The sequence below is a fragment of the Chiroxiphia lanceolata genome, chromosome 4 (assembly GCF_009829145.1).
Source record: "Chiroxiphia lanceolata isolate bChiLan1 chromosome 4, bChiLan1.pri, whole genome shotgun sequence".
Taxonomy (NCBI): domain Eukaryota; kingdom Metazoa; phylum Chordata; class Aves; order Passeriformes; family Pipridae; genus Chiroxiphia; species Chiroxiphia lanceolata.
In genome coordinates this window covers 8,276,840-8,294,537 of record NC_045640.1, presented here as the reverse complement: position 1 = coordinate 8,294,537, position 17,698 = coordinate 8,276,840, and the positions used below count along the sequence as shown (strand labels likewise).

Here is a 17,698-nt window from a genome sequence, read left to right as displayed (position 1 = left end):
CAACCCCTCAGTTTGTATTTTGGCATCTTATCATGAACTTGTGTTTAGGGTGTTGTAACCTAGTGGGAGGGAGCAGCTGAAGCCCCAGCACCTGCTGTGCCACGAGAAAAGTGTCTTCCTGGAGAAGATAGAACTGCCAGGTGAGAGTAATAGGCTGTCATTAAATACTTAAACTCTGCTTAAGTATTAAGAGTATAATGAGTATTAAGAGCCCTTAAGCTTTTGCCTAAGATGGACAGGGCCTGCAGTGAATTTATGGACACATATCCATAAGAATTGTACTTCAGCAGTCCTTAAAAGATCTTATATTTCTTGGTTGAAGATACCTAGACTAGAAATAGAGTAACTAACCTGCCTGTGGCAGTGAAATTTTGGGTAGATCTGTCTACTAATCCAGGTTCTGTATGCTTGGACAAATGAAGGAATGCTGAGCAGGTGAGGTTTGAGGTCTGCTAAAATCATTTCGTGCAGTGCTGCCACTGGATGTAGGATCACCACGTGTTCTAATTATTAACAGTAACCTCATCAGTCCAGACAGAGCAGCCAAAACTGGAATGCAGCTTGTCCATGTTTACCTACCCAAGGCTATTTTAGAGTCTACAATTGAGGTATGTGAAGCAGGAGTCTGGCACTCCACCCCCAGTTTGTATTTGATACCCTGCCTTTAATTTTACCCAACTTAATTAAATCTCCTTTGCCTAAATCTGTGCTCAGTTTGTAATTAAGCCAAAATACACCCCAAACTTCACCAGCCGGGTTTAAATTTCTTCCTGGAAGTGGCAAGTATTTTGTGTTGGCATGATTCCATTGTGAGGATCTCCTTACAGATGATACATTATCTGTGTCTGTGGAAACCTTCCTTCACTGGCAGTTCTGAAATGCCATGGCTCTTGTGTACCTTTTGTTTGTAAAACTCCTTCTTTGAGATCACAGTTGAGGATATCTCCTCCCTGAATTTCCCACTGTGGTGTGAAACTGCTTTTCTGAAGGATTTTTATTGCTGACAAGGACAGAAAGATGCAAGGCAGCTGCAGTCCCTGAGCTGTGTCACAGCAGATAGTTCTGCTGGATAAACTGAATTTAATTTGTATGTAGTGTTATGCTAAAAGCACTGTGTGGCTTCCAGGCTGGAGCTGTCCTGTCTGGCTTGGATGTGTTCAGGTAAACATGCTGTTCCAGTCAGCTTATCTCAGAGCCAGGCTGAAGGGAGTGGAGTTTGTTTTTACATATTTGGAACCTGTGCTGTACTTCAAGCATGTCCTTGGTTCAGGAACACAGTTCTGTTTTCCACAGTGGTGTGTGGGAACGGAGAGGTGCTGGCAGAGCAGACTTTACTGCAGCAGTGTGGGTGTCCATGCAGATGCCACTCAGAAAGATGTGAGCTTGTACAATTACAGTAAGGCCAGGCAACAGGAAAGGAATTTTCGAGGTAAATCCCTTTATGGTACTATTTTCAGATCTTAGTGGGAGCCAGCCCGACTGTTACCACCCAGAGCCAGGCGTTTTGGACACATCCTACAGCAGAGATGCTCTGAGGAGAAAAGTACAGAACCTGTGTACAACCTTCAGGGGAAAAACGAGTGGAAAGTAAACACAGTTCTTGCTTACTGCTCTCAAAACAGTACTGATTTCAGTCAGGAGCACTAGGCACGTAGCTGTGTACGTGATGGCTGGAAACACCAGACACAGTACCAGGCCTCTTCCATTTCTGTGACTAGTTACATGAGAAATTTGTAGTTTGTGAAACTCTGCTTCATTTCCACACTGGAGATGCAAATCCTCCTCTCACCATCCTTTGTGCATCGCTAGGCTGAAGTGCATCTTTATTTTTAAAAAATGAAAACCAAACACCACCCTGTCGCTGTGCTCAGAAAGTCTCTCCAAAAGCATTGCTGCACTTCAGTAGTTGGTGTTTTAAACTGATACTAAAAAAAAAACAACACACACACAAAAGACTCAGACAATTTGTGTTTGCTACTTCTGACATCTGTTTTACCAGATATGGCACTTGGGGACATGGTTTGCTGGTGGCCTTGGCAGTGCTGGGTTAATGGATTGACTTGATGATCTTAAAGGTCTTTTCAAGCCTTAATGATCCTGGGATTGTAAGGCCAGAAGAAGAAAACTCAGTGTGCTGCATCTTTCTGAAGTGTCCCACCAGCCTTCAGGGCACAGGGGCTGCAAAGGTATTTTTGTTTAAAGCTGTGTGTATTCTGTTGCAGGAGTTCTCTGGGTTGGTTTATAAATTACTGTTGCAAAATGTTAGTGTTTGCCGGATTCTCAGGATGAACAGGATCTCACTGTGCATGCAAGTGCTGTTAAAAACACCTGAAAGCTCTGCTTACCAAGGCATAGCAACCTCGTGGCATTACCCAACTTCCTTCACTATTGATATGAAATACTGTTTAACGGCATGTCTTTTTAAACAACATGAATGTAACCGTCTGCCGTAGGGTTTGAACCGTCCCTTGAAATACCCTGAAGAGGTACCGAAGAGCTGTGTCGGTGACCGGCCATCCTTCATATTTAAATCGCGGAGATCTGTGGGTTTTTTTCCTTTTGTTTCGGCTGAGGTTTTGTGGGGGTTTTTTATTTTTTTATTTTTTTTTTTTTTTTTTGGCTGTTGTTTCAGGCGCGCGCCAAAAACCGATTCTCCCGCCAACACGCCCCGGGGGCGGAGCCGGGCGGAACCACCACACTACCGGAGGGGGGGTGTGGTGTGCGCATCAGTGTGTAAAGGCGCGGGGCGGGGAGTTGCGCTTTCCCCTTCCCCCCCTCCCTTACCTGTCCCCTTGGAGGCGTCCCGCGGAGGGGCGGGGCGGGCGGTGTCGCTCAGCGCCGGCGGGAGATGTGAAGGGGCCGAGCGGGAAGGCGGCGGCGCTGCTTCTGTCCTTGTGTCCCCGCAGCGCCCGCTCCGCTCCCCCGTCACCGCCCGGCTCTCCCTCAGCGCCCGCTCCGCTCCCCCCTCACCGCCCGGCTCTCCCTCAGCGCCCGCTCCTCTCCCCCCTCACCACCCGGCCCTCCCCGCCGAGGACACCCCTCGCCATGTCCTTCCGCCAGCGGAGCCCTCACGGCAGCACGAAGAGCAGGTAGTGTCGCCGGGATGAGGCGGGGGGTGGTGGCGGCCCAGCTCTCGTTCCCCTCCCCCGCAGCTCTCCGGCCCTCACTCCCCTCCGTCCCTGCGGTGTGTATGGTGGTGGTGGGGCGGGGGGGAGCCCACTCGGAGGGGGCGAGTGGAGCCGCCTCGTTGGGTTTGTGGGAGTGAAACGAGTAAATAAATACCTGCGATGTCTGAAGGAGGTTTTAATGCGCTAAAACCCGCCTGGTTTGTGCTCACCTTGTGTCTTTCCGTGTGTTTTTTTCCAGCCCGCAGCACCCCCCGCGCTGGGCCCAGGCGCGGAAACGCGGCGCCGATGGGAGGCGGCGGAGGCAGAACGAGCCCGAATCCTCGGGTTTTGAGGAAAACGAGCCCCGTCCTGCGGAGAGCCGGCAGGACAGGTGAGCAGTGCTGGCCACGGGAGCGGCTCCCGGCTCTTTTTGTTCGCCGGGAGCTGGGAACTGGCTGTTCTACTGAGTTTTCCAAGCCCTGCCTGTTTATCAGTCGCTCATCAGCCATAAATAGCTGGTCTTAAAGGAGGGAAAAGGATCTCGGGCAGTGCTCCTACCTTGGAGTCACTTCTGAAGAGTGAATATTTAGTTCTTATCTCTTGATTTGTATTCTTGATAATTTTCTGCCCTGTTTCCTGGTTGCTTATTGCCATTTATCACAAAGTAATAGTTGTACGGGACAGTTGTTTATCTGTAAATATAAACTGTACAAATCGCTGTGGTAAAATTAAAAAAGATGACAAAAATTCAGTTTTTAGAAGTCATCTGCCTTCATGTTTTTGGAGGCAGTACAGACTGCACTGAGAAGTTGTGTCAGCACATGTGGGGGTTGATCCACTTCTGAGGTCTCCCAATGTGTTCACACTGCTGCTCTTCTGCCTTCTTTACCATTGCCCAGCACAGCTGTACTTCATTTTAGTTGAAGTATCACATTTACAGTCCGAGATATTCATACCACAAGTCCCTTCAGTGACTTTGATCAGCAGATGGGAGTTGTGGCCACAGCCCCAGTGGATTTAATTCAGGTTTCAAATCTAAAATGACATGGGCTGTGCCCTGTAACTACCCATTTTCCTTTCCTGATAGTGAGCAGGGAAGATGTTGGTGTTGGTCAACAGCTCAACTTACAATATGCAAAGTAACTTAAATTGATTTCAGATGGCATGTTTGAATAGGACTACAAGAATGAAACTACAGATAGTTTCATCAACTTCAACCTAACTAAGCAATGTTTCTGTGTGTCTTCCAGTATTAAATGGAGCAGGCATCCTTTTTTCATTTCAGTTTGGATTCAGCTCTGACTGAAATTGTTCTCTTCCTGTGATAATTTTTTTTTTTTACTAGTTTTTTTCATTTATGCCAATTCAACGTTGCCAAATTAAAATTCTAAATAGCAAAGAGGAGCAGGATGGAGGCTGGGTCATACATCAGACTCAGGTGGGGCCAGCTGTAGCCTTGTTTTTCTGCTCCTCTGGCCGTGTTTGAGCACCATTTGCAGTCCTAGCACAGCAACAGAACCTCTCACCAGGTGTGAAATGGGGATGAGAGTCTTGAGTAAGCTGGCTGAGCTCAGTATATCTGGCACCAGAGCAAATTAATGATAAGAAAAAGCCGTAGAGCCCTGCCAGTTGTCCCTAATTCTCTGTAATTGCAGCACAGGTGCAGAATCAAACAAGTATGAAAAGGTACATCAGTGTTGAGGAAGAAGCTCAGGTGTTGGGACTGCTGGGTTTGTGCTGTTTGTTCTCTAGCAATAATTGAACATGGCCTGTGCTCTCTGCAAAACTAGAAATCAATATCAGAAAATGCTAAGAATCCATATAGGTTGAACAGATATTTGCAGAGGGAGCTGCATTGTTTGCTCCAAATTTTTAATTTTGCTGAGTTGTTAACTGGGTTTCATTTTAAAAGAATTTTTAGTTTGAATTTAACTAAAAGTTGAAGTCGTGCAAGACAATTTGGGAGCAGGGAGGAAGTTGGAACTGGTTTTAGTGCAGATGGATCTAATTCCCTGATTTCAGGGGACATGTTTGCCCAGAATCCTGGTAAGTCTCCAGAGCATTTCAAGATCCTGCTCTGTAGGACACAGTTTTCAGTTTGTACTTAAGGAAAATTGGTCATCAGGAGGACAGAAACTGGAAAACACTGAATAGTCTAAATGTAGGCAGCTGCAGATGGCTGGGAAGGGATCTGAGCTTGTGCCCCTGCAAGACTCTGAACCTGCTTGTGATGCTAATGGGCTGCAATAAAGTTGTTCAACCAGTTTGCAAAGTCACAGCAAATCTCAGTTTGCTGGTTAAAATATGACTCTTTTTTGTGCCTTTGCTTTCTCTATGAGGCATATTTTCACATGGAGAAACTCCTGGTGCTATGGTGTAATTTTAATTGATTAGATTTGCATCTTAATTCTGTGTTCTAACTTCTGTCTCTTACATAGCTAATGGGTCTGCAGTCATGAAAGAATAAATAATTCTTAAGTCATTTAGTGGAGTGAAAATAAGTGAGTGAGTAAAGCTGGTATTTCATGTACTGTTTTCTGAAGGACACCAGCTGAAAGTTATTGAAAGGGTGAGCTGCATTACATGCTACAGTGCTATGTTTCTGTAGATACCTACATAAACTTTTTAAGAAAAAATACCCAACACAAACCACCCAACCTCAATGTGGAACTCTGAACTGATGCTTAATTTTACAGTGATGACATTTTAATAGAACAGCACAAGATTTTCACAGCCACTGTGAGTACTCTAAATAAACACATTAAATAGGGATCAAGCTGTGATTGGAGGAGATACTGGGGGTGGGAAATACAATAAAACAAAATTTTAACATAGGGGTTCTATTTTTTTTCCTTTTCATTCTAGTTTTACAACACCAGAAGGCCCTGGACCCCTTTCCCGGTGCTCAGACTGGGGAACTGCAGTGGAAGAAGAGGAAATGAGGACCAGTGTCAACAAAGAAATAGCAAGGTACCCCTGGATGTTTAGGATCAAGTGGGGAAAAGAGGAGAAATGGTAGTTGTCTTGTAGAATCTGTGCTGACTTGTATTTTTATCTTCACCACTGTAGTAAAATCAGGCCCACCTTAGCCTCTTGGCTGCTGCTTTTAGGTCAGCTTTGGCTTAAGTCCTGCAGGAATGTCATAGGATGCTCACTGGAGAGTGGATGTGTATCACTAAGCATCTCCCTTTTGGAAGAAGCTTTTCCTGAATCTCCTGGATTGAAATACATCTAAGTACTGTCTCACTAATGGCTGTTTTTTTTCATATCATTGCTGTAAGAAAAGGGGAAATACATAGAAAAAGAAAGTCCTCAGTTGCCTTTTTTTTTTCTTTTTTTTTTTTAATTAGGGAAAACTGAAACATCCATTCCATAGTGGAAAGGTGTTTACAGTGTCTGGGGTGCTGCTGCTTTGCTGAAAAGTAAAATCAACTGTGAGGCTGAGCCTTAATATTCTCTTTGTGTTACATATATTCTTAATCCTGATTTCAACTCTTACAGATACAGAAGAAAACTCCTGATAAATGAATTTTCAAGAGAAAGGAAGTCCTCCTCAGGAAGGTAGGTTAAATTTCTAGCTCAGCTGAGGAAATTTTGAAAACAACTCTGAATTTTCACGTGCACCATGTTGTTTCTTGAAACACTCAGTTTAAAATAGTTCATTTTTAAGTCTCCTCCTACACTGTGATTTAGTAACATCCAGAGCATTGGTTTGAAAAGTTTTAAGGTGTTTGTTTGTAGCCTTTTACAAGTGGGTTTGTTTGAGTGTGGCTTGTTCTTTAGCAGTCCCAAATCTATGTTTTTTCCCTTCAGTTCTGATTCAAAGGAGTCCACTGCGACAGTAGAACTTGAGACAGACGAAGTGGTTTTAATGAGAAGGCAGAAACAGATAAATTATGGAAAAAACACAATTGCATATGATAGATACGTCAAAGAAGTTCCTAGGTAAGCTGCCTGACTCCCTGGAAAACTGAACTATAAGTCATACCTGTTCTCTGTAAGCATGTTAATATACTAAACTTGGTATCCAACACACATTCAAATAGTAAGGATCTAAAAAAAAAAAGTTTTAAGACATTTTTTAACTAAGTCACACTAACACTCAAATGAGGTGTGGTTTTCTTTTAACTAGGCAGTCTGTGAGAAATACCTCATGCTGCAGAAATGGAAATGAAAGTTCTTTTAGTTGTGCTTGTCAACAAGAGGAAATGAAACTGCTTTTTGCAGTCGATTTGTCTCATGAGTTAACTACAAGACAAAATGGGCTTCAGTCACTCTTGGGTCTGGAATGAGGTTTCCACACCTGTGATTGATAACCCCTTTTTTTTTTTGTTTTTCATTTGACTTGAAATCAGAGAAACTACAAAGTTCATATGGAGTGGGCAAACCTTTTCTTGAGTGCTGGAGTTGCCCAGTAGTCTCTTCTCAAATAATACAGGCTGTAAGACTTAACATTTAAAACTATGATATGTTTGTGTGAAAACCACTAACTTTTCACTTCTAATATCTGAATAGGTGCCATCGTGTACCAGGAGTTCATCCCAGAACTCCCAATAAATTCAAGAAGTACAGCCGCAGGTCCTGGGACCAGCAGATTAAACTGTGGAAAGTTGCACTGCATTCCTGGGATCCACCGACTGAAGGAGGATGTGATCTGCAAGAAATGTATGTACAGAGTGTTCAAGATGCTTTTATAGAAACTAATAGGCCAAGTCTCATGTCTAAAAAATAAACAGTTCATTCTGCAGTGCTCTACAAAAGAAAACACCACACTGTCGAGGTGAGCTGATTCTTTCAGAGCAGTTTGCAGATTGATCTGTGGTAGGAGCAGTGCTGGAGAGTTCTCACCAAGGGCAGATCCCCTGAATATTGAGCTTGGACCAACACAGTGTACAAGAACGTGCCTCACATTCTTCTCACTTGCTAGTTCAAGAACAGTGGTATAAAATGTTATTTCTTGAGCAGAGAGGAGGAGAAAAGAACTTGTGAAATCATCTCAAGGTACCATTAAATTCAAAGCATGTCTACAAGTGTTCACAGTCCAAACTGCAGAAGCTCTAAAAGATGCAGAGTACTGCAACCGCTTATTTTCCTCTGTAGAAAGCAATACAGCTGATCAGGGAACATCCAAAATAAAAACTGTGGTAATAAAGGAATGAAGGGGACACAGATTTAATTTAATTCCTCAGGAAGCAGTTCTGTGTTAATAAAGTGCTGTTTTCCCTAACAGTGCTGATTTTAAAACCAGTGTGGAGCAAGGGGATCTAAAAGCAAAGCTTTGGTGTGGAAATACTAGTCTTGTCTTTGGATGCTGGGATCCAGGTCTGTGTACAGTGGATATTAAACCTTCTTTGCAAAACAGATTGATGAAAACCTTGTCTGGGGGAAAAAAGTTCTTCCCTCTTCCATAACACTTGGTATCACTTGTATTGAAGCATTTTTGTCTTTGACAAGTTGCAGTATTTACTCTCAAGACTTTAATTCATTTTGGCTGTGTGGAGCTGACCTGCTGTTCCACCTGCTTTCCCCAGTTTGCCACCACTGTCCCTCTGATCTCTGTGGGTCTCTTTGCTCTCCCTTGCTCACTGTTTTCAGAACTGCACCACAAAGTGCAACTGAACATTAAAAAATGAATTTGTTTTGTGTTGTATTCTTTTAAATGATTTTACAGCTGTCCTGTCGACCTTGGTGAGATGGAGACAGAATCTGTTGGAAGTAATTCTGAATCTCAAACAAGCTGTCAAGATAATGATGTAAGCATATCTGTCATTTGCATAAATATATTTGTTAACAATTTGTTAATAATTGTTTCCTTACTTAGAACTTTATCCCAAGTAGCCTGAATATCTGACAAATTCCATCATCTGCTGTGTTTTAGGAACTGTTTATAAAGCTGAGTAATCTTTAAATTTGGATATTTTCCAGCTATAGCCAATATCTCTCTGTAGTCTTGGGTTGAGATCTCGAGTTAGAATTTTAAATCATGTCAAATTACAAATATCTAATTTTTCGTAGCCTACAAAAGAAAATTGTATCTGTTGAAAGCAAATCAGCTGTGAATTGTAACATAGAGTGGAAATAATGCTTTAGATTGCAATACCTAATGTTAAAATAGGGTGTGATTTTCTTGGCACACAAAATTAGGCTTCTTTTATATCCACAGGGCACTTGGTACAGCTGAGCAGTAACCTTCAGTAAAGATCTAAGAATGCTTTTCTTACTGGATTTTTTTTTTCTGATGAATATTAAATCTGTATGTTTTCATGTTTGCATATATAGATCCTTAAAACACCTGCAAGAAATCTTCAATTGTGGTTGAATGGGCAGAAGCCTGCATTTAAATCTCTGTAATCTTAAGACTAGCCTTGGGGTTTTGTGTGGCCTTTAAAGTGCTTGTAAGCCTCTGTTATAGGATGGTCTAAATGAATTACAGAAATTAATTGGGTTGTTGCCTAACTAAATCTGTACTTAACTGCTAATTATTAACTGCCTTGGTCTTCCAGGATACCTGTTCTGGCACTCCCACAAAAGTCAGACATGTTGACTATCAAGCAGAAGGTGAATTTGACTTGGAAGTGTGTTTGAGTGAACCACTGAAAGAATTTGATACTGTGAGTTAAATAGTCTTATGTAAACTGTTTTAGAGAAAGTTTCCTTTAAATTTAAGAGGTTAGCTTGATTCATAACCTGTTAACAGTAAGAAAGCTTAAGCAAAGTTGAAGACTCTTTTTAAAGTTGTGGTTGGTCTACATATTCTCCAGACCAGACTTATGTAAAATTGCGATTAAGTTGTGTGACTTCTTGTTAACTTTTAATTTATGTATATCAGATTTTTTTTATAAAACTCTTCAGTAGAAAAACTAGCCAAAGGCAGTGCTATCCTCAAGTAGCTATGAATAGTACAGCAAGATCTCACCAGTTTCCCCACCACCACCTCCCCCACTGTGTCCATAATTTCAGTTGCCCACCACCTGCAGATAAGGAGCGAAGTAGGGGGATGTTTTTGTATATTCCTTTGCTGTTACATCTTCTACAAAAGTCTGACTTGAAGTAATGCATGTGGCAGCTGAACCACGTAGCTGATTAGTAACTAGTAAACTCATCTACTGCAGTTACTTTACTGTAAGATTAACTACCTACCCTAAAAAAAACCCTTTATTTGCAAAAACATTTCAGAAACAATTGGAAATTAAATTCTCTCCAGAAATTGGAGGTCAATATGCTAAAGCCTATGCAATAATGGCTTTTTTTTTTTTTTTTTTTAAGCAGTAGCCTGAATTTGAAATTTGTAAATAGTCATCAGTCATTTGTTAATACAGTCTAGGGAAAGTTCTTGGTTCTTCTAATTTGCTGGTTTTAAATGTAAAACTGTTGTAAATGATAACAACTGTACAGATTTTCTGCTGAGAGCAGTTAATGTTTCTATTGCTTTTGCATGGGATGTTGCTGGAAAATAAATGGAATTGCCTTTACTTTTACTTATGACTCTTCAGCTTCATTTCCTACTGGCAATGTTCTGTGGATAACAAAATGCAGGAGAAGACTGGAAGCTGTGCATCTGAGATATTGATGCTAGGCTGGGGTATACCTGTGTTAGCACCATCCTCTGACTTTGAGCTGCACCTTAAAAACTGTTTATTTTCTGTGCAGGGCACCAGAGTGAATTTGAGTCTGAGTTACAACGGGCCTGTTGTTGAACTTCTACAGGCTCCTTAGAAGCAGTTTAGTTTAGTAGATGTCCATTAGCTGGTTACCAAATTCTGTTCTCTAGGAAAAACTGCTGGAAGAGCTGGGTGGACACTTCAGTCTTGTTTACTAACAGGACCTGTTTTACAGTCACCTCACTTGGGTTTATCTCTAAAATGAAGTTTCTGGGTGTTGATGTTACAACACTCAGGCTCAGTGGAGACACTTGAACTCTTCAACTCAAGTGAGTATCTTAGCTAGTAATACTGCTTACAGCTGTCTAATATGTTAGGCACTTGTAAAATCTGGTAGCTTGACTTGATAGGGAAACCTTAAATAACCTTGGAGTAAATTGTAACTCATCCTTTAAGTGGAGACTTAAATGACACAGTAGAGGAAAAAACTCTTTGAGATTTTTAAGGGGAGGCAGGGGCTGGTGGTGTGTCAGTCTATACCTGAGTATCAGAACAGCCAGTAGAATTGTTTTTTTAAAAAATAAGTTTTTCTACCCCATTATAGCTGCCTAAAGAGGTTGGATCAGTGGAATATTCAGGAGATTGTTTAGAGCCTTCATAAGGTTAAGGCTACTTAAACCTGGGTTTGAAATAAGAAAGCACGTGGGTCAGGGCAATCTCTCAAGCACAAATCCAGGCTGGGGGATGAACAGCCAACTGTGTCCTGGGCTGCACCAAAATCAGCATGGCCAGCAGGGCAAGGGAGTGAATTCTGCCCCTCTGCTCTTGTGAGACCCCACCTGGAGTCTCAGTCCCCATCCTGCTCTGGGAACCCCAGCACAGGGAGGACATGGACCATTTAGAGCATGAAGATACTCAGAAGGCCGGAGCATCTCTCCTATGGAGACAGGCTGGGAGAGCTGGAGGTGTTCAGCCTGGAGAAGGCTCCAGAGAGACCTTACAGCACCTTCCAGTACCTAAAGGGGCTACAAGAGAGCTGGAGAGGGACCTTTGACAAAGGGAAACGGTTTTAAACTGAAAGAGGAGGGGTTTAGACTGGGTATTGGAAGTTAATTTTTTAGTGTGAGGCCCTGGCACAGGTTGCCCAGAGAAGCTGTGGCTGCCCCATCCCTGGAAGTGTCCAAGGACATGTTGGATGGGGTTTTGAGCAACCTGGTCTAGTAGAAGGTGTCCCTGTGCATGGCAGGGAGGGTTAGAACAAAATGATCTTTAAAGATCCCTTCCAACACAAACCATTCTATGATTCTGTATTGAACCAATAATTATCCACTGAAATAACTAGAGGAGACACACATTTCAGAGCTTATTGTACAAAAATTTATTACTCTACTAATCTGAAAGATTCCATGTCTCTGAAAATCAATTTTTATTACTAAACCTTATCCATAGCTTCAGCAAAAATATTAATTCCAGAAATCATCTAGGAATGATATCTGAGACTGCTGTTATGGTTCTTTGTGAGAAGGTAAATACATGAACAAATACTATTAAAACAAACAAAAAAACCCCTGGTCTTTTTGAGTCATTTGAGTTCTCTGTGACAGTCCTTAGGATTTTGTGATTGTTCTTTGGAATCTGTATTGGAGGAGGAAATATAGGAGTCTGACTAAAAGATTCTGCTATTGGTATAATGTGGGGAAATTGTTCAGCTCTTCAGGTCCATGCTATTCAGCACACACACTCCTCCAGGAACTAGGTATGTGTGAGCATTTTCCAGCCTGGAAATGTAACCAGTCCATGTCCAGTAGCTCTTTATGAAACAGTCTCAGATTTGTTAATGTTTCCTGAAGGAGCTGGCCATCTATAGTAGTGTATTTAATCCTACAAATTATTCCCCTTTGCCTCAGCTACTTAGAGAACCTAGTTTTTATGGCTGGCATTTGAAGAGAACAATCATGGATGTTTTTCCAAAGGTACTGAACACTGAATTGAAAAACTGTTGGTTTTTTGTGATAGAATAAAGCCCTCTAGTGGTTAAATGTGGGCTAACCCCATGCACTTAGGGCAATGTCTGGTGACAGATCTCATGGAAAAGTGACATCCATATGTTCAGCTGTGCATAGATGAATGCAATGGAGTTTGCTTCAGATGGAGAATGGGCAAGTGCTGCTGTCAAACTTTAGCCTTATTAGGTTAAATTCCTTTAAAAATAAAACTGAACAGGTTGTTCCGTGGGCAGCAGAACCTGTCAACCCTGCTTTTTATAGACCTGTGCCTTCTGGTTTATGTTTCTCTTACTCCCTTCACACCAAGCCTTATCCTCTTTCAGCATCCTCATGCCAAGCCTGGCTAACTGACAGCAGTCATGGCTATGGATAATTTAAAGCTCCATCTGTTTTGGGGTGGGCTGCTGGTATGTGTGTGTGGATAGGGTGGCAAGGCAGAACACTGAAGAGCTGAGCTGTCCCAACTTTTCCTTCACTTGGACATTAATTGGGTCTTCCTTCATGACTTAGCTGTTGTCACATAAAGCTTCAAGGAACATATGTACCTTTCTGTTCAGTATGTGGACAGACAATTCAAAAATTAGAGGGGGCAGGACAGATTTTGGGAGAGATTTGCCAGTACAACCCCTTAAGCCTCCAAGAAAAACAAGCTAAAACCATCTTTGTTCCGTGAATCTGTTTTTAAGTCCAAAATACCATTCAAACAACCTTTTGTTTGTGCACATATTTACTGGAGTTATTTTCAGGATTATCTGCTTTGTTGTGTTTCTAACGTAAATAAAAGCCCTGGTGTGGAGGCAAAGCACATGTAGAGCAACTGCAGATGCCTGAGTATGGATCGATGAGGAGAACTGGGGGATGAGGCACTTGTTTTTCAAAAGTGGGCTGGTACAAGAGCCCATTTGAAAGAACTTTGACCTTACTGGACGTTCTTACTCTTCAGTGTTGTTTTCTTCTACATGGTTTCTCAAAATGTGGGAAGATTATTTACTAGCTGTTCAAAATTAAGTTTGAGTGCTTCCTGACAATTAGGAAAAATTTTGCCAAAATATTATATAGATAAGGGTTTGAAGTTACTTTTGAAAGTGTCAAAATCCATTATATTTTCAACAAAAACAGTTCAGTTAGGATGTTCAGTTAGGTACATATACTTTATTTAGGAGAGAAAGTGGTATTGCTGAGCAGAACTTATTCTACTTGTGTTGCATTTAATTTTGTGGCATCTGGGTAACACAAAACACACAAGGAACCAAGATGTAACATCTGCCACTTCTGGCCCCCGCTGTATTTTTGGATTACCAGTCCTATTCATTCTTTGAGCTTGTCTCTTACCTCTTGGATTGTGCTTAAGCACAAGAGAAAACTAATTTATCCAACAGGTTCTGATTCGAACGCTCGAGAAATAATTTCATTTTGAGTGGAAAAGTTGGAGCTTATATTTGTGGGTTAAAGTGGGGCCCAGCTTGTCTGTATTGGGGCCTTTCTGTCTTACCCAAGTTTCTATTGAGAAAGTTCCTGGGAGGTACAGGGATGGCTCTAATTGTTAACAAAAACAACGTTCCCTTTTGTGTTTCTTTAGAAAGAGGCTGTTCCATTTCTGCTGAGAAATACTTTGTTTTCAGAAATATGAGTGCAATATAGAGATGAAGATTTGTGCCTGCTCTTTCATTCCACTTTCATGTGCTGGAATCAAAGGTACTTTGGAGCACTGCAGAGGGCAGTAAAAGTGCATGTTTAATTACAGGCACACAAAAGGGAGCTCTGAGTTGCTTTACATTTGTTGTAAATGCCAGGAATCTAATTATACTTACTGATTCTGACCTCAGGAGCAAGCCATAGTCCCAATAAAGCCCCTTCAAGTCTGTCATCTTTCACTGTTCTTTCCATTTCCAGTTTCACTTGATCTTAAGCCCATTATTACAAGGAATGGAAGATAATAGTAACTTAACAGCAGAGAGAGGAAAAATGGACTTCAGGGGAAGAAAAAGTCCTCCTGACAGGATAGCATGGGCCTGCCTGTATTTAAAATCCTTAGCGCTCTACAGTGGAAATATCTGAAAATGTGTTTTTAAATTGTTTGAGAAAAAACTATTTTTTTTCCTGAGGATTTGAGATTTCCAAGGGAGAATTAATTTCAGGATTTTATCCCCAGCTAACTAGTTTCACAATATTCCTGAACACTGAATCCATATTATTTGACATGTGTTAAAATGTGTTTGTGTCCTACACCTACTAAACCCTCAATGCTCTAGTAACATTGCTGTCTGAATTAAAATTACACATTGTAGTTGGAGTGTTGGAAGTGCAAATCAAAGCGGGGAACTAGCAGCAAATAAAAGGAGTGTGTTGGTGAGGTGACCATGTGTGGTGCACAGGGGAAAGAAAGTCAGAAAAAGGAATATAGAGAGAGCTAGTCTCATCTAGAGGCTGCTCATGGAATGTTGTACACAAGGACATAGCAAATTAATAGATATATAAAGAATAAAATTACATTTTGTTGGTCCCCTGCACTAGAGCACTTATCTTGAATGAAAAAAAAAGAAAAGCCAGCCAGGCTTATCTGGAAGCAGACTCAATGCCTCGATATGCAGCTAGAATTTCTGTAACAATGTGCTCCAAAGATAAGAAATATGTAGCACTGACTAACAAAGAATGGTCTGGTGATGCTTAGAAGCATTTGATACTAAGTCTAGAAACCTGTAAATTTACAAAATAACCACTTACTATTTTTCTGATCATAAAACTTCCCTTTATTCTTACTGGAGAAACTAAGCTGCCAGGAACAATCTTGGTGCTAGACCAAGTATGGCACGTAGTGTAAAGCACAGAGATGAGGCTTCACCCAATTCTTGATCTATTTTTAATGGAATTCTGAGCATTCTTTAGAATACTTATAAAGAAACATTCTGACTTGGCCATGTTCTCCTCCCAGTAGTAAATATAGATACATCAATTATTGAGTTGAAAATATTTATGTAGATATATAATATTTTAAAAAATCTTCAGAGATGTTGACAGAAGTGCTTCCACTATGAGTGGATCCCACTGTTTCTCATAATAATAATAATTCCATAGACTGAGACACAATGCAGTTTTATTTTATTGTTGGGAAGTAAAAGGCTGGATGGATGGAACTGCGGGTTTTGCAAATCACAGTCTGGGCTGGCTGAAGCAGTTGTATTCAAACAGGTGGTGAGCTCTTCAGAAAGTGTCTAGAACTGGGCAGGGATAAGCTTCTCATGCTGTAAAAAATTTCTGTACACTGAAGTTCTGTTTTTTAATGAGAAAAAGCAAAGCTGTCGCTCTGAGGAACCTCCCTGCAGGCTCTGACTTGTGCTTAGTTGGGAATCAGGCTCTTGTGGTCAGAAAATATTCCCAAAGAACCTTCCTGTAAAAATGTCACCAAGTCTATGTTTTTACACCAGTAAATAAAATCTTCTGGATGATGTTAAGGTATTCCCTCAAAAAAACTCCTCAGCAAATCTGGCATGAATTTTCAAGCTCTAATTCTAAGAGGTCAAGTGGGTTTGGGTAGCACAGAGTAAGATATACTTTATCTGCCAGCACCAATTTGTTTGACCAGAGCCACAGGTAGAATTTAGGCCTTTTGCTGGAATTCAAGATTAAGTTATTTTGGGGTTTTTTTTGACATTAGTGCAGTATTTTAAAAAGTTATGAAAACTCATGTGCCGAAGGACAAAGATCTGAAAATTGTGACTTCTTTCATTGACAAACATTGTTTTTCTTGCCTTTATAGCCTCTCTTGATTTGGCTGTGATGCATTCATGGGGGGGGAAAACACCACCAAAAGTGTTTTACAAATTAAAATGGGTATTGATGGGAGAGGGGGGAGGAAACCCATTCTTGAAGGTCAACTATTAACAACAAAGTAAAGCCCCTGTGTGAACTTTGTTGTAAATCAACTAATAACATATTAAGGCTGAGAACAGTATTTTGCTTTCAGAGCCTTGCTGCTGCGAGTTGTGCTTTTCGTGAGGATGCAGATGAAAAGGGGATGATCCCTTTAAGAGCTCGATAGGTTAAGTCAGAAAATTCATATCTTGCACACCAGGCAAAAAAATATGCTAGCAACTGCTGGGAAAATGACAACTGCAGTGTCTGATCGCTTGTCAAATCAATGAGGCTTTTCTCTCCTTTTGGTGAGAATTTATTTGCAGGGGTTGGTGAGCTGAGAAAATAAGATTCCTGACCTAATGGTCACCCCCATTGGTATCTCATTGTGGAAAATACTCTCTGCTGCAGTCCATTCAAGTGATTGGCAATGACAGCTTGGATGGATATTGTCAGTTGACAGGGCTTTGCACTCTCTCTGTTTTAAAAATGATGCGAGAGATCCCTTCCCCGGCGTGCCGTGCCACAAGTTGAGTTTATGAATGAATGGATGAATGCATGCTTCTCTCCTGTCATCCCCAACAAAAAAAAAAAAAAATATTCCAATCCCATCCCTGAAATGATATGCTAAGTAAATTCACACACATGCATTTAACAGGCAAATGGTGCCCGAAGGCAAGCTGAGCAAGTCCCTTCCAAACACTGGGGCTGTATGTGGGTTTTTTTGTAGTCATTAGGAATTTCATGGAAAATGTGAAACTGCCCATTTGATATGGAAAATCTCCATGAAAAATGTGAAATTCCAGTGTTTCCAGCAAGGTTTTGCTGACAGCTCATGCATGGAGAATAGCCTGAAAGACATGCATGCAATTAAGGGATCCATATAGGCGAGCTGGGGAGAACAACACAGGGAGTGGGGGATGTGGCCTTTGCTAGGGCCAGCTGGTGTCTGCTCCTGGACTCTCTGAGGGCACCAGACCATTGAGAGAAGTGGGGCGAAAGGGGAAAAAAAAGAAAAACACAGAAGCTTCAGAGAAAATGAACGAAGTCTATCGGAGAAAATCCTGGAGCTCCTAGGTAACCCTGTCCCTCCCCCTTTCTGGATGCTCCGAGATGCAGCCCAGACTGTGAC

The 17,698-nt window shown here is 41.6% G+C and overlaps 1 protein-coding gene across 1 annotated transcript; it reads left to right on the top strand.

The window, feature by feature from the left end:
- The first annotated feature begins 2,818 nt into the window (after positions 1 to 2,818).
- SLBP (stem-loop binding protein) lies at positions 2,819 to 10,585 on the top strand. The gene is made up of 8 exons (XM_032685457.1): positions 2,819 to 3,089; positions 3,367 to 3,498; positions 5,973 to 6,077; positions 6,609 to 6,668; positions 6,921 to 7,052; positions 7,623 to 7,772; positions 8,779 to 8,860; positions 9,611 to 10,585. Exons 1-8 carry the CDS (start codon positions 3,046 to 3,048, stop codon positions 9,725 to 9,727), a joined length of 822 nt encoding a protein of 273 aa, XP_032541348.1. The 5' UTR covers positions 2,819 to 3,045; the 3' UTR covers positions 9,728 to 10,585.
- Positions 10,586 to 17,698: the final 7,113 nt, after the last annotated feature.